The sequence below is a fragment of the Anomaloglossus baeobatrachus genome, chromosome 2, assembly GCF_048569485.1.
Source record: "Anomaloglossus baeobatrachus isolate aAnoBae1 chromosome 2, aAnoBae1.hap1, whole genome shotgun sequence".
NCBI lineage: Eukaryota > Metazoa > Chordata > Amphibia > Anura > Aromobatidae > Anomaloglossus > Anomaloglossus baeobatrachus.
In genome coordinates this window covers 181501100-181517054 of record NC_134354.1, presented here as the reverse complement: position 1 = coordinate 181517054, position 15955 = coordinate 181501100, and the positions used below count along the sequence as shown (strand labels likewise).

Sequence of the window (15955 nt, the reverse complement as noted above, 5' to 3'; positions counted from 1 at the left end):
ACAGATCACCAAATTACGACGCTTTTGCGATCGTTTATCAGTGTATCTAGGCTTTACACGTTGCGATGTCGTTACTGGCGCCGAATGTGCGTCACTTTCGATTTGACCCCGACGAGATTGCAGTAGCGATGTCACAACGTGCAAAGTACCCCTTACTGTACATCGCAGCGTTTTGTATGCAAATGAAACATGCTGCATCCAAAACGTTGTGAACCCTGATCGTGGGCATGTAGCCTTATACTGTTTCAGAATTTGTTATGTTGTGTCATCTATTAGTTTATGGCCTCAGTAAAATCTCTAATTGAGAATGAGGCTGTAACGAATTAGAGACAAGTGCTGTGCTATGTCATGTTCTTTATAATTTAAGGAGGGAGAAATGTGGAACTTTTCGCTTGGCTCTATAGTACAATTTTATGTGAACTATTGTGAATACTATGTCTGATACTTTTAGACAGCATTCCTAGGTTTACTTTTTTATTTTTCCATTTTTAAATGGGAAAAAAACATCAAATAAAAAAAAAGTTATATTAAAGTCTGATTTAAACAATTGTCCATTTACTGATGATACATTTCTCTTTGGAATTTATTAATTGCAGCACTGACATGGCAGCACACATACTGTTGGCCATGAAATGCATAGAAAGTTCTATCATTTGCAAATTATTTCTTTCCCTCCCAAATAAAAAAAAAAAATCATCCCGCAATAAAAACCAAATTCCAATTTTAAAGGGTCTATAACTTAATTTACTCAGACATCACAATTCACATATATATTGTAAATATACAATGTGTGTATTAAATGTTAGCAACAAAGGAAGATATATAAGAATAAAAAAAAACAATATAAAATAAAAACTTACTGAGATAAGAAATAGAAAGGCAGATGGTTTCTTAGCACCAACAGGATGTAGCCGTGAATGTCAACACATAAAATGGAGCTGTACTGACATGCAACAAGTTTATAAACTAAATGATGGAGAAGAATCAAAGATTTTACTGCTACTTTATAATTGTGAAAAACAAAAAATAAGGCTAAAAGTAGATAGTAAGACTAGATTTGAAGATACAAAAATATTTGATGATATCATATTAAAGGGGCTGTCTTGATGTAGAGAGTCGATTTATGGTTCACCCGAAGCAGCAATCAACCGATCGCCATGAATCATGCGAGACCCAGTTGGTTTATTATTTGATGAAAAAATGTACTTTTAATAAAGAGTCTTCCTTCCTTCAATTCCAGAACCCTCTGATATGCAGTTTTCTACCTGATTAAAGTTTCCCCTTTTTCTATAGGCTGGAGGTGAGCTCTGTGTGTATCCAGGGTGCTGCTGTCTTTACATTATAATTAAAAGATCTTGGAATAATAATGATATTTTCCACGATTGGATGTTGTAAAAAAAATGTTCCTCTGCTGCGATAATCTTATATATGTGCCCCTGCTATGTACTGTGTAATGGCTGTGTCTGACCGTACAGGGAGATGGTCTGACCGTACCACATCTGCTGAGCTGGGGGGGATACACAAGAGTATTAGGTTATGTGCCTAAGGGACTCTGTACTCGCGGATTTTGCCGCGGAAAACCTGAGGATTTATCTGGATTTTGTAGGTAAATCTGCAGGTTTTAGCAAGTAGAGACACTCCTATGGGACATGGGGAGTGCTGTGTCCATGCTGCGGAATGGGCGGCTGCGGAACATGCTGCGGATGTCCCGCAGCCTCACTAAACCGCATGTCAATTATTCCTGCGGAAATACCTGCAGAATTCCCGCCTCTCCACTATGGAGATACAGGGTGGGACTTCTGCAGGTAAGTCGCATGAATGTACGCAGGTTTTCCGCAGATATTTTGCTGGAATCCCGCAGCAATGGATAGCTGCGGATTCCGGGGAGCTGCTGCGGGAAACCTGTGGACAAACCTGCGGATATATCCGCAGGTGCAAGCTCCCTTGGGCGCATAGCCTTAAAGTGTTATTTCAGTGTTAGGTACTGTGGTAAAATATCATCCCAGAATTGAACACTTTGGTCCAGAGACTTTAATTTTGCAAAACTATCCGATTTTATGGATTCAGATTCTTGAAGGTTCTGCTTTTTAATGTTTTTAGCAGTCTTCTTCTGATTTTCAGCTTCTTTGTTAGCTTTCTTTGATGAAAACATATTTGCCAACCTTTTCTTTTCCACTTCTTTACTCTTCTCAATACTTTCTCTTTTTGCTTCTTTTTTATCATCATCATCTTCATCATCCTCCTGTCCTTCCTCTTCATCTTCTCCCTCCTCTTCTTCACCTTCCTCCTCTTCTTCACCTTCCTCCTCTTCTTCTTCACCTTCCTCCTCTTCTTCTTCACCTTCCTCCTCTTCTTCCTCCTCACTTTTCTCTTTGTCATCCTCCTCCTCACTCTCTTCTTCATCCTCCTCCTCTTCTTCGTCCTCCTCCTCACCCTCTTCTTCGTCCTCTTCCTCACCCTCTTCTTCGTCCTCTTCCTCACCCTCTTCTTCGTCCTCTTCCTCACCCTCTTCTTCGTCCTCCTCCTCACCCTCTTCTTCGTCCTCCTCCTCACCCTCTTCTTCGTCCTCCTCCTCACCCTCTTCTTCGTCCTCCTCCTCACCCTCTTCTTCGTCCTCCTCCTCACCCTCTTCTTCGTCATCCTCCTCACCCTCTTCTTCGTCCTCCTCCTCACTCTCTTCTTCGTCCTCCTCCTCACCCTCTTCTTCGTCCTCCTCCTCACCCTCTTCTTCGTCCTCCTCCTCACCCTCTTCTTCGTCCTCCTCCTCACCCTCTTCTTCGTCCTCCTCCTCACCCTCTTCTTCGTCCTCCTCCTCACCCTCTTCTTCATCCTCCTCCTCTACCTCTTCTTCATCCTCCTTCTCACCCTCTTCTCCGTCCTCCTCCTCACCCTTTTCTTCGTCCTCCTCCTCACCCTCTTCTTCGTCCTCCTCCTCACCCTCTTCTTCGTCCTCCTCCTCACCCTCTTCTTCGTCCTCCTCCTCACCCTGTTCCTCTACTTTTTTCTCATCTTCTTCTTCATTCTCTTCATCCTCCTCTTCTTCACTTTCCTCCTCCTCTGTTTCCTCATGCTCACTTTCTTCTTCTCCACACTTCTCTTCTGCCTCTACTTTTTCATTGTCATTACCTTGTTCCCCATTATCCTTGCCTTCTTTTTTGCCTTCACTATCATCTCCTTGTTTTTCACTGTGTCCGTCCTCTCTTTCAGCGTTCTCATCATTATTCTCTTCGTCCTTTTCCACTTCTGGAGTTTCTAACCTCTTCTTACCTTTTTTCCTATTTGCTTCCCTCGAAACTTTCTTGTTTTTATGATTGTCCTCCTCTTGATCACCTTCTTCTTCCACACTTCCTTTTTGTTTAACGACAAGTATTTTACTTTCTTTCTTTTTCTTAAAATGTTTAACTTTTGCTCTCTCTTCTGCACATTCAGCACTATCAGAACTATGTTCATCCTTAGAAGATATTACTCCATTGCCATCATTAAATTTCATTCCTTTCTCCGCATGATGGCTGCCATCTAGCGCATTCTTTAGGTTTGTGACCAAACTAACACCTTTTATGAATTTCTCTGCTAAATTATCAGAACTGGATGAAGAGTATGAACTGTGACTAGGCTTACTTACAAAACTGCTCCTATCTCTACTACTCGCTGTTCTTAGTCCTTGAACTCCGTCATGGCTTTTTACACGGATAATCTGGGGGTGTTTACGCGGTTTATTCCTTTTATTAATCTGTGAGCTGGCCGTGCTGTCTGACTCATTAGCATCTAGATTGGTGACCTCAGATTTAACCTTGTGCAGTTCTGTTTGGCTATCTTTTGATATCTGCTTTTTGACTCTTCTGCTATTCGCTTTAAAACCGGCCTTATCTGACTTAGCATTTTCAACAATATTATATTTTCCAGCTTCAGACGCCTTTCGAAATTTGTCCTGCATGTATTTTTTTGCTTGGGCATCAGAACACGTAATTCCAGATTCATCACTATTAGAACTGTTTTTTAAGGACAGTGATGAACACAAAGATTGAGTCCGTTCCTTCATTTGCTTCATCTTAACCTTACCATCATTCTTAAGTTCCACATTTTTAATGTTCTTCTATCCCACCGAGAGGCAACACAATGAAGAAGAGAAATTGAAAGAATAAGAACAGATGAAATGAAATGCATGAGGAAGCAAAAAGAATAAAAAAAAGATAACAGAAATGTCAAAGGAGTACTTTACTATAACAAAATTTTGCACTACTGGCTGAAATTGGGGAGGAGTACAATATGCCTCGGGGGCATTATTTTATTATAGTACAAGACTGTTATAAAAAAGCATAAAACAGAGGAAAAGAAGACAGAAAAGATGGAAATGAAAAATCATGCATTATCACACAAACTAAAGATTAAATATTATTTTGGAGGGTATTCCTTAATGGTTGTCCAGGAACTGAAAGCAATATATCAACAAAAATAATTCCATGAGCTGTAGAAAAGCATTAAAGCTTTACACTTCTAAGAATTGATGATCCACTAACACAGAAACAGTAAGTGTGTGATAAACGACTTAATATATGTAATGTCTTTTAAAAGAACTTAACAGTAACGCTAAGCAAGCTATGCTTTTGAGTATTTAAAAAAAAAAAAAAAAGTTAGCCTTAAAGGGAATTTGTCAGCAGGTTTTTGCTATGTAATCTGAAGACAGCATGCTGCAAGGGTTAACATACTGATTACAGCCAGGCGTCTCTTATCACAAAGTGTGTTTTTGCTTAGGCTGCTTTCACACTACGTCTTTTTAACATGCGTCAGGAACGTTTTTTTACTGCAAAAGCGGATCCTGCTTTTACAGCAAAAAACGCATGCTAACGCATGTGTTATTTTGCAGGATCCTGTCACTGGATGTTTAGGGGCGGGCATTGGAGTCATGTGATCGGGAGTGAGGGGAACTAAACGTGCCAGACTGGGAGCCGGCTTCTGACAGCTGCAGACGCTCGTAACCAAGGTAAACATCGGGCTTGGATACCCGATATTTATCTTGGTTACGAGTGTCTGCAGCTGCTAGGAGCCAGGCTGCCTGCACACGTTACCAACGTAAACATCGGGTAACTAAGAGAAGTGGTTACCCGATATTTACCTTGGTTACGAGTGTCCGCAGCTCTCAGGTGGGAGAGAGAGGGAGGAGAGGAAGGGGGAAAGACAGAGATAGAGAGGGTGAGGGAGGGAGGAGGAGAGAGAGACAGATCACGCCAGACTGGTTCTGGGCATGCTCAGTAGTTTCTGGGCATGCTCAGTACAAAAGCAGGATCCTGTTACAACGCAACTCAACGCATTCTGCTAGGCAGGATCCAGCACTCATTGAAATGCATTGCAGCTCGCGGCGCAATGTGAAGGATCCTGTGAGATGCGTTATTTTGACAAAGGTAAAAAACGCTACAAGTAGCGTTTTTGAAACATGTTAAAATAACTCAAAAGTACGGATCCTGTGTCTAACGCACGCAAACGCATGCGAACGCAGGTGGACGCGAGTCCATTGCAAATGCATTGAAGTGAAAACGCATTTGCACTGGATCCGTTTTTCCGCTAAAAAAAGTTATGGACGGATGTTAAATAAACGTAGTGTGAAACCAGCCTTACCTGCAATGTTAGTTTAAGTTTCAGTATCATTATCATTAGTGGACTGAGAAGCAAGTGAGGACTCCAGTCAGACTCCGCTCCACTCTGATTAGCAGCTTCTGTTTATAGAAATGTGCACTGAAAGCCTGGTGTGGTTGGGGGGTAGCTTGTAAAGCTCTGCTGCATGGATAAAACTAAAGTCTTTGATTTTGTCAGAACGGCTGAAGCCAGTAATCTAAGTGATACATCATTGGATTCGGGATCTCTTTGCCTACATCATGCTAATCTTATATGAGTTAGAAAAAACCTGCTAACAGATTCTCTTTAAAACATAGCCCACTGCTGCTCATAAATAACACTGGATACCATCAAGACTGTCCATGTAATGTAGCAGCTAATAGACTGGGACTCACACCATCTAGAAAATACATATTTTCTACTAGATGAATAGATGGGGAAGGCAGTCGTATAAGGTCTTTGTTTCTTTTTTTTTTATTACATTTTTTTTACAGGCATATCAGCTAGAAAAGGTATTTGCCGACTCATGAGTTTAAAATTACATAGTTACATAGATTGAAAAAAGACCTAGGTCCATCTAGTTTAACCTTCCTCCACCAATTATATACCGTATTTTTCGGACCATAAGACGCACTTTTTTCCTCCAAATTTGGGAGGAAAGTGTGGGGTGCGTCTTATGGTCTGAAGCTGCGGGGTAGGGAGCTGTGGGGAGTCAGCGCTATGCAGTGGGATCACAGGAGGCAGGGATGGTCGCTGCTGCAGGATGCCGGCGGCTGGAGAAACCACGTGTGCCCGCTGCTTAAAGTAAACGAATATTCATTAGCTGCTCCCCGCCCACCTCTCTCTGCAGTCAGCGGGTGTGAGGAGCAGCTAATGAATACTTGTTTAATGTAAACAGCGGTCACACGTGGGAGCTCCAGACGCCGGCTTCCTGCAGCGGCTGGGGAGACTGTGTGTCCGCTGTTTAGGAGGCAGGAGAAGGGGGCCGCTGCAGTAATGTCTGGCCCGGGGTAAGTGCAGATCACTGCAGTGTCCGGGCCAGAGCAGGCATACCTTCACACAGTCTCTGTGCTGAGGGCTCAAATTACTTTCACTTTGATCCTTCCTCTGCACTAGAAACAGTCTCCCATAGCTGACAAGGACCTACAGTGATGTAATGCAGAGGGGTGGGCCAGAGCAGCACAGAACAGCACAGTGCCCGCCTTTTCATTACATCACTGCAGGTCCTTGAGATATGGGAGACTTTGTTTGTAATGCCAGGACCAAACTGAAGCATAGTGAGCATCACATCACTAAAAGTAAGGCAATAAATAATATAGTATAGGCATTACTGTACACCGGGATGGGGTTGGATCATATATATATATACACACACACTATATATCTATACACACACACACACACACACACACACTATATAACTATATATACACACACACACACACTATATAACTATATACACACACACAAACACACACTATGTAACTATATACACACACACACTATATAACTATATATATACTAGAAGGTGGCCCGATTCTACGCATCGGGTATTCTAGAATTTATGTACTGTGTAGTTAATGTATGATTTTTGTTATATATATATATATATATATATATATATATAGATGTTGTTGTGTGTAGTTACCAAGTGTTTGTGTAGGGTGCTGTACATGTTCTGGGTGTTCTCTGGGTGTGGCGGGGGGTGAGAGCGGTGTTGTTTGTGTGTTGCGTTGTTTGTAGAGCGCTGTGTGTCTGTAGCGTTGTGTGTGTGTGTTGCGCGGTTTGTGTGGGTGTGGGGTGTGTCTGTGTGTTTTGGGGGAGGTATGTTTTGTGCTATGCGTGTGTTGTGTGGTATGTGCATATATTTGTGTGTGCCGCAGTGTTTGTGTGTTGGGTGTGTGTGCGGCGTTGTCTGTGTGTGTGGGTGTCTGTGTAGGGCAGTGTTTTGTGGTTCCCAGTGCGTGTGTGGCGGTGTGTGTGTGTGTTTTGGGGGGTGGTGTGCACCGCCCATCGTGCTCCATCCCCCATGCTGCGAACCCCCCATCGTGCTCCATCCCCCATGCTGCGCACCCCCCATCGTGCTCCATCCCCCATGCTGCGCACCCCCCATCGTGCTCCATCCCCCATGCTGCGCACCCCCATCGTGCTCCATCCCCCATGCTGCGCAGTCCCCATCGTGCTTCATCCCCCATGCTGCGCACCCCCCATCGTGCTCCATCCCCCATGCTGCGCACCCCCCATCGTGCTCCATCCCCCATGCTGTGCACCACCCATCGTGCTCCATCCCCCATGCTGCGCACCCCCCATCGTGCTCCATCCCCCATGCTGCGCACCCCCCCATCGTGCTCCATCCCCCATGCTGCGCACTCCCCATCGTGCTCCATCCCCCATGCTGCGCACCCCCCATCGTGCTCCATCCCCCATGCTGCGCACTCCCCATTGTGCTCCATCCCCCATGCCTCGCACCCCCCATTGTGCTCCATCCCCCATGCTGCGAATTCCCCATCGTGCTCCATCCCCCATGCTGCGCACTCCCCATCGTGCGCCATGCCCCATGCTGCGCACTCCCCATCGTGCTCTATCCCCCATGCTGCGCACTCCCCATCGTGCTCCATTCCCCCATGCTGCGCACTCCCCATCGTGCTCCATCCCCCATGCTGCGCACTCCCCATCGTGCTCCATGCTGCGCACTCCCCATCGTGCTCTATCCCCCATGCTGCGCACTCCCCATCGTGCTCCAACCCCCATGCTGCACACCCCCCATCGTGCTCCATCCCCCATGCTGTGCACCCCCCATCGTGCTCCATCCCCCATGCTGCGCACTCCCCATCGTGCTCCATCCCCCATGCTGCGCACTCCCCATCGTGCTCCATCCCCCATGCTGCGCACCCCCCATCGTGCTCCATCCCCCATGCTGCGCACCCCCCATCGTGCTCCATCCCCCATGCTGCGCACTCCCCATCGTGCTCCATCCCCCATGCTGCGCACTCCCCATCGTGCTCCATCCCCCATGCTGCGCACTCCCCATCGTGCTCCATCCCCCATGCTGTGCACCCCCCATCGTGCTCCACAGTCACACATCAGACAGTATACACGCACACATCTGATCGCATACACTCACACACACACCCCACTTCTCCCTGTGCCCACCGGTGGGCGGTCCCAGCAGCTGTGCTGCACGCCGTGCTCCTCTGCCGACACTCACAGATGCGATCGCATACACTCACGCACACACACTCACACATCAGAACACACTCACACACATCCGATCGCATACACGCACACACACACTGACGATATCGCACAGCGCTCACACAATCACAACATCCGGAGATACCACATGCTTCTGGCCATGTGATCCTCCGGCAGGTCCTGGAAGATCACTGCACGCACAGGATCGCCGCCGAGAAGCAAGCAATATCACGGGATGTTGTGAGAGTGTGGATGCGATCTGATGTGTGTGTGAGGTGTGTGTGAGAGTGAGTGTGATCTGATGTGTGTGTGTGTCTGTTCTTATGTGTGTGCGTGTGTGTGTGTTCCGCCGCTGCAGGACCTTGATGCGCTCACCTGGGAGCCGGTGTACGCTGGTAACCATGCTACAATATTACATGTTTACCAGCGTACCCGCCACCCGCTCGCACGGGAGCCCACACCAGCGTACGCCGGCGTACGCTGATGTGGGCTCCCGGGGGTACAGCACTCACCTGGGAGTCGGTTCGGGGAATGCGTGCGGGGGGCGGGGCCAGAGCGAGCGTGCAATGCGTGAGGGGGCGGGGCGTGGCCGAGTTGCCAATGCCTGCAGGGAGCCGAGGCGAGCGGCCAATCCGTGCGGGGGGCGGGGCCATGGAGAGCCCAGCGGCCAATCCACTGTTTGTCACCGTAAGGACACAATTTTGGAGCAAGACAGACAGACAGACAGAATAAGGCAATTATATATATAGATATATATATATATATATATATATATATACATACATACACACACACACACACGCACACTATATACACACACACACCAGATTGGAGGATCACACATATAATGATGGGGAACATACATATTCCACGATGGGGGCCATATATACCTGGAAGGTACCAAGAATGGAGGAGATGAGGACAGAATTTGGGGATATTATTACCTCAGTAATACTGTCAGCAGTAAAATAACTGTGTCATGACCACATTCTTTTACTTTAATTTTATTTTTTTTCTATTTTTTCTCCTCTAAAACAAGGGTGCTTCTTATAGTCCGGTGCGTCTTATAGTCCGAAAAATACGGTATTATGTAACTAAATAATTTATAATCGACAATGTTGTGTTTACCGAGGAAATCATCCAGCTCTCTTTTAAAGTTGTTAAAGTGGCTGCCATTACTACCTCTTGTGGTAGGGCATTCCACAATTTGACTGCTCTAACTGTAAAGAACCCTTTCCTACTTACAGTGCCTACAAGTAGTATTCAACCCCCTGCAGATTTAGCAGGTTTACACATTCGGAATTAACTTGGCATTGTGACATTTGGACTGTAGATCAGCCTGGAAGTGTGAAATGCACTGCAGCAAAAAAGAATGTTATTTCTTTTTTTTTTTAAATTGTGAAAAGTTTATTCAGAGGGTCATTTATTATTCAACCCCTCAAACCACCAGAATTCTGTTTGGTTCCCCTAAAGCAGACCTGGGCAACGGGCGGCCCGCGGCCACATCCGGCCCGCCTGCTCTCTGTGACCGGCCCGCCCGTCTTCAGCCGGTGCAGTGGAGCCGGGCTGCAGCATGCCGAGTAGGGAGAGATCCTGTGCAGGTCCGCACAGTCAGTGCAGGAGAAAGAGCAGCACAGCAGAGCAGACGGAATAATTCATCTTCCAGGACCTGCGATGATGTCACGCCCATGTGACTCTGTGGGAGGAGACAGGATTGCCGGGGAGAAAGCAAGACATGCTGAATGCTGAAGGAGATGTGGACACATGATGACTGGTAATAAGAAAAGAGGGGACATGAGGGGGAGGGGGGCTGCAGGGTGAGTGCATATGAGGGAAGATGGAGCTACAGGGTGAGTGGCATATGAGGGCTGCAGACTGACAAAAGGATGTGAAGGGGTGCAGAGTGTTTGAGAGGGGTAAGTTGGGGGTACAGGCAGGGTGAGATATGTGGGCAGGGTGTGTGACATATGGGGGTGTAGTGTGTGTGATATGGGGGTGCAGGCTGTATGGGGTGTAGTGTGTGTGATATGGGGGTGCAGGCTGCATGGGGTGTAGTGTGTGTGATATGGGGGTGCAGGCTGTATGGGGTGTAGTGTGTGTGATATGGGGGTGCAGGTGTAGTATATTACAGGTGTGCTATATGGAGGTGTATATAGTGGTGTAGTATATGGGGGTATAGTGATGTAGTATATTACAGGTGTGCTATATGGAGGTGTAGTATATTACAGGTGTGCTATATGGAGGTGTAGTATATTACAGGTGTGCTATATGGAGGTGTATATTACAGGTGTGCTCTATGGAGGTGTAGTATATTACAGGTGTGCTATATGGAGGTGTAGTATATTACAGGTGTGCTATATGGAGGTGTATATTACAGGTGTGCTCTATGGAGGTGTAGTATATTACAGGTGTGCTATATGGAGGTGTAGTATATTACAGGTGTGCTATATGGAGGTGTAGTATATTACAGGTGTGCTATATGGAGGTGTATATTACAGGTGTGCTATATGGAGGTGTAGTATATTACAGGTGTGCTATATGGAGGTGTAGTATATTACAGGTGTGCTATATGGAGGTGTATATTACAGGTGTGCTATATGGAGGTGTAGTATATTACAGGTGTGCTATATAGGGGTGTAGTGATGTAGTATATTACAGGTGTGCTATATGGAGGTGTAGTATATTACAGGTGTGCTATATGGAGGTGTAGTATATTACAGGTGTGCTATATTGAGGTGTAGTATATTACAGGTGTGCTATATTGAGGTGTAGTATATTACAGGTGTGCTATATAGGGGTGTAGTGATGTAGTATATTACAGGTGTGCTATATGGAGGTGTAGTATATTACAGGTGTGCTATATGGAGGTGTAGTATATTACAGGTGTATATAGGGGTGTAGTGATGTAGTATATTACAGGTGTATATAGGGGTGTAGTGATGTAGTATATTACAGGTGTATATAGGGGTGTAGTGATGTAGTATATTACAGGTGTACTATATGGAGTTGTAGTATATTACAGGTGTACTATATGGAGGTGTAGTATATTACAGGTGTGCTATATGGAGGTGTATATTACAGGTGTGCTATATGGAGGTGTAGTATATTACAGGTGTGCTATATAGGGGTGTAGTGATGTAGTATATTACAGGTGTGCTATATGGAGGTGTAGTATATTACAGGTGTGCTATATTGAGGTGTAGTATATTACAGGTGTGCTATATGGAGGTGTAGTATATTACAGGTGTGCTATATAGGGGTGTAGTGATGTAGTATATTACAGGTGTGCTATATGGAGGTGTAGTATATTACAGGTGTATATAGGGGTGTAGTGATGTAGTATATTACAGGTGTGCTATATTGAGGTGTAGTATATTACAGGTGTACTATATGGAGGTGTAGTATATTACAGGTGTGCTATATGGAGGTGTAGTATATTACAGGTGTGCTATATTGAGGTGTAGTATATTACAGGTGTACTATATGGAGGCGTAGTATATTACAGGTGCGCTATATGGAGGTGTAGTATATTACAGGTGTGCTATATTGAGGTGTAGTATATTACAGGTGTAGTATATTACAGGTGTACTATATGGAGGTGTAGTATATTACAGGTGTGCTATATTGAGGTGTAGTATATTACAGGTGTAGTATATGGGGTGTAGTGATGTAGTATATTACAGGTGTATATAGGGGTGTAGTGATGTATATTACAGGTGTATATAGGGGTGTAGTGATGTAGTATATTACAGGTGTATATAGGGGTGTAGTGATGTAGTATATTACAGGTGTACTATATGGAGTTGTAGTATATTACAGGTGTGCTATATGGAGGTGTAGTATATTACAGGTGTGCTATATGGAGGTGTAGTATATTACAGGTGTAGTATATGGGGTGTAATGATGTAGTATATCGGAGGTGTATTATATAGTGGTGTAGTATAATACAGGTGTATATGGGGGTGTAGTATATTACAGGTATATGGAGGGAGTGTAGTATAATACAGGTATAGTATATAGGGGTGTAGTGGTGTAGTTTCTTACAGGTGTAGTATATGGAGGGGGTGTAGTGATGTAGTATAATACAGGTGTAGTATATGGGGGGTGTAGTGATGTAGTTTATTACAGGTGTAGTATATGGAGGGGGTGTAGTGATGTAGTATAATACAGGTGTAGTATATGGAGGGGGTGTAGTGATGTAGTTTCTTACAGGTGTAGTATATGGAGGGGGTGTAGTGATGTAGTATAATACAGGTGTAGTATATGGGGGGTGTAGTGATGTAGTTTATTACAGGTGTAGTATATGGAGGGGGTATAGTGATGTAGTATATTGGGTAGAACTGAGGTAATTATATTAGTCCGGCCCTCTAAACCAATCCCAATTTCTCATGCGGCCCCATGGGAAAATTAATTGCCCACCCCTGCCCTAAAGTATTAAGAAGTATTTCAGGCACAAAGAACAATGAGCTTCACATGTTTGGATTAATTATCTCTTTTTCCAGCCTTTTCTGACTAATTAAGACCCTCCCCAAATTTGTGAACAGCACTCATACATGGTCAACATGGGAAAGACAAAGGAGCATTCCAAGGCCATCAGAGACAAGATCGTGGAGGGTCACAAGGCTGGCAAGGGGTACAAAACCCTTTCCAAGGAGTTGGGCCTACCTGTCTCCACTGTTGGGAACATCATCCGGAAGTGGAAGGCTTATGGAACTACTGTTAGCCTTCCACGGCCTGGACAGCCTTTGAAAGTTTCCACCCGTGCCGAGGCCAGGCTTGTCCGAAGAGTCAAGGCTAACCCAAGGACAACAAGGAAGGAGCTCCGGGAAGATCTCATGGCAGTGGGGACATTGGTTTCAGTTACTACCATAAGTAACGTACTCCACCGCAATGGTCTCCGATACAGACAAGCCCGTAAGGTACCTTTACTTTCAAAGCGTCATGTCAAGGCTCGTCTACAGTTTGCTCATGATCACTTGGAGGACTCTGAGACAGACTGGTTCAAGGTTCTCTGGTCTGATGAGACCAAGATCGAGATCTTTGGTGCCAACCACACACGTGACGTTTGGAGACTGGATGGCACTGCATACGACCCCAAGAATACCATCCCTACAGTCAAGCATGGTGGTGGCAGCATCATGCTGTGGGGCTGTCTCTCAGCCAAGGGGCCTGGCCATCTGGTCCGCATCCATGGGAAGATGGATAGCACGGCCTACCTGGAGATTTTGGCCAAGAACCTCCGCTCCTCCATCAAGGATCTTAAGATGGGTCATTTCATCTTCCAACAAGACAATGACCCAAAGCACACAGCCAAGAAAACCAAGGCCTGGTTCAAGAGGGAAAAAATCAAGGTGTTGCAGTGGCCTAGTCAGTCTCCTGACCTTAACCCAATTGAAAACTTGTGGAAGGAGCTCAAGATTAAAGTCCACATGAGACACCCAAAGAACCTAGATAACTTGTAGAAGATCTGCATGGAGGAGTGGGCCAAGATAACTCCAGAGACCTGAGCCGGCCTGATCTTATAAAAGATGATTATTAGCTGTAATTGCAAACAAGGGTTATTCCACAAAATATTAAACCTAGGGATTGAATAATAATTGACCCACACTTTTATGTTGAAAATTTATTAAAATTTAACTGAGCAACATAACTTGTTGGTTTGTAAGATTTATGCATCTGTTAATAAATCCTGCTCTTGTTTGAAGTTTGCAGGCTCTAACTTATTTGCATCTTATCAAACCTGCTAAATCTGCAGGGGGTTGAATACTACTTGTAGGCACTGTAGCTGCCAGAATCGCTTTTCTTCCGCTCGTAATGGAAATCTGCACTGATTTACTATATTCCCAAAACCAACAGCATTGCCATATAAGTGTACAATGGAATTTGATGCTCACAGGTTTCCATTGTAAAAACATGAACTGTGTGTTATATATCTTTTAATGTATAACCTTGTATGAAATAGCCTACTTACTACGCTATTCCATTAGGCAAATAAAAGGTATTTCAACATAGGTTGGCTCAAAGAAGACAACAACCCAGAAAAAAAATCTCTTTTGGCCACTGTCAAAGCAAATGGAGCCCTATGAATAAACGTCATGTATAATTTTGCCGCATTCTCCATGATTACACATTGCATCACGTGAACAAGCTCTTAATATAGTCTGTATGTTTGTCTTTGTTTATTATAAAATAAAATGTTACAAATTTCTTTAAAAATCATACTTTATCCCACTTACCTTTCTCTTGTGAACTGGTGAAAAAGTGCTGTTACCCTGGTTCAAGCTCACCGCGTGTGTCTGAAATAGCAATCATATCAACAATATATTGTAATTCTGACCTTCCTGGCTTTCTTATACAGAAAAATTCATAACACTCAAATGGCAAAATGTTAATAAATATCTACATTTTATAACAACTGTGCAAAAATATAGAAAATGGGAGGCTCTGGCTGACATTGGCAATTAAACAAATTATACAATGTATATAAAACACTTATTTGTACCCTGTATGTGAAAAATTCCTCTGTTAAAGGGAACCGGTCATCTGATTTGGCGACAATAAGTTGCGGCTACTATCATTGAGCTCTTATATACAGTATTACAGAATACTGTATATAAGAGCCCCTGCCGCTGTATAGAACCTAAAAAACACTTTTATAATATACCCCTAAGTTGCGGTCTGACCGATGAGTGAAGCCGTTCTCCGGTCCAACGCCTTCTCTTTGTGGTGATTGCCGTCCCCCTTCTTTCGAGACCCAGGTGCATGACGCATCCTATGTCATGCTCACTAGCCGGCATTGAGGTCCCGCGCAGGCGCACTTTGATCTGCCTGTTCAAGGCAGGTCAAAGTATTGTAGTGCGCATGCACGGGCGGTCTTTAACCTTTCCTCATGACTGCGCATTACAGTACTTTGATCTGCCCTCAGTAGTGAAGATCAAAGTGCGCCTGCGCAGGACCGCAATGTCAGCTTGTGTGGATGACATAGAAGCGTCATCCACACTGGGCTTGGAAGCAGGAGGAAGGAGCTCGCAGCAGAGAGGAGACGCCAGACCAGACAGAGGAGCCACCGGACCGGAGAGCAGTAACACCCATCAGACTGAACCGCCCCCTTGGTGAGTATTATAAAAGTGTTTTTACGTTATACAGCGTG

At 44.8% G+C, this 15955-nt stretch overlaps 1 protein-coding gene across 1 annotated transcript in view; it reads right to left on the bottom strand.

The window, feature by feature from the left end:
* Positions 1–806: 806 nt before the first annotated feature.
* The window catches only part of RPGR (retinitis pigmentosa GTPase regulator), a 118846-nt gene continuing 103697 nt past the window's right edge, over positions 807–15955 (bottom strand). The window contains exons 13-14 of the mRNA XM_075335508.1: positions 15042–15101; positions 807–4093 (exon numbers count right to left, since the gene is read on the bottom strand). Coding sequence (XP_075191623.1) covers positions 1967–4093; positions 15042–15101 — 2187 coding nt within the window. The 3' untranslated portion in view covers positions 807–1966. The remainder of the gene's footprint in view (positions 4094–15041; positions 15102–15955) is intronic.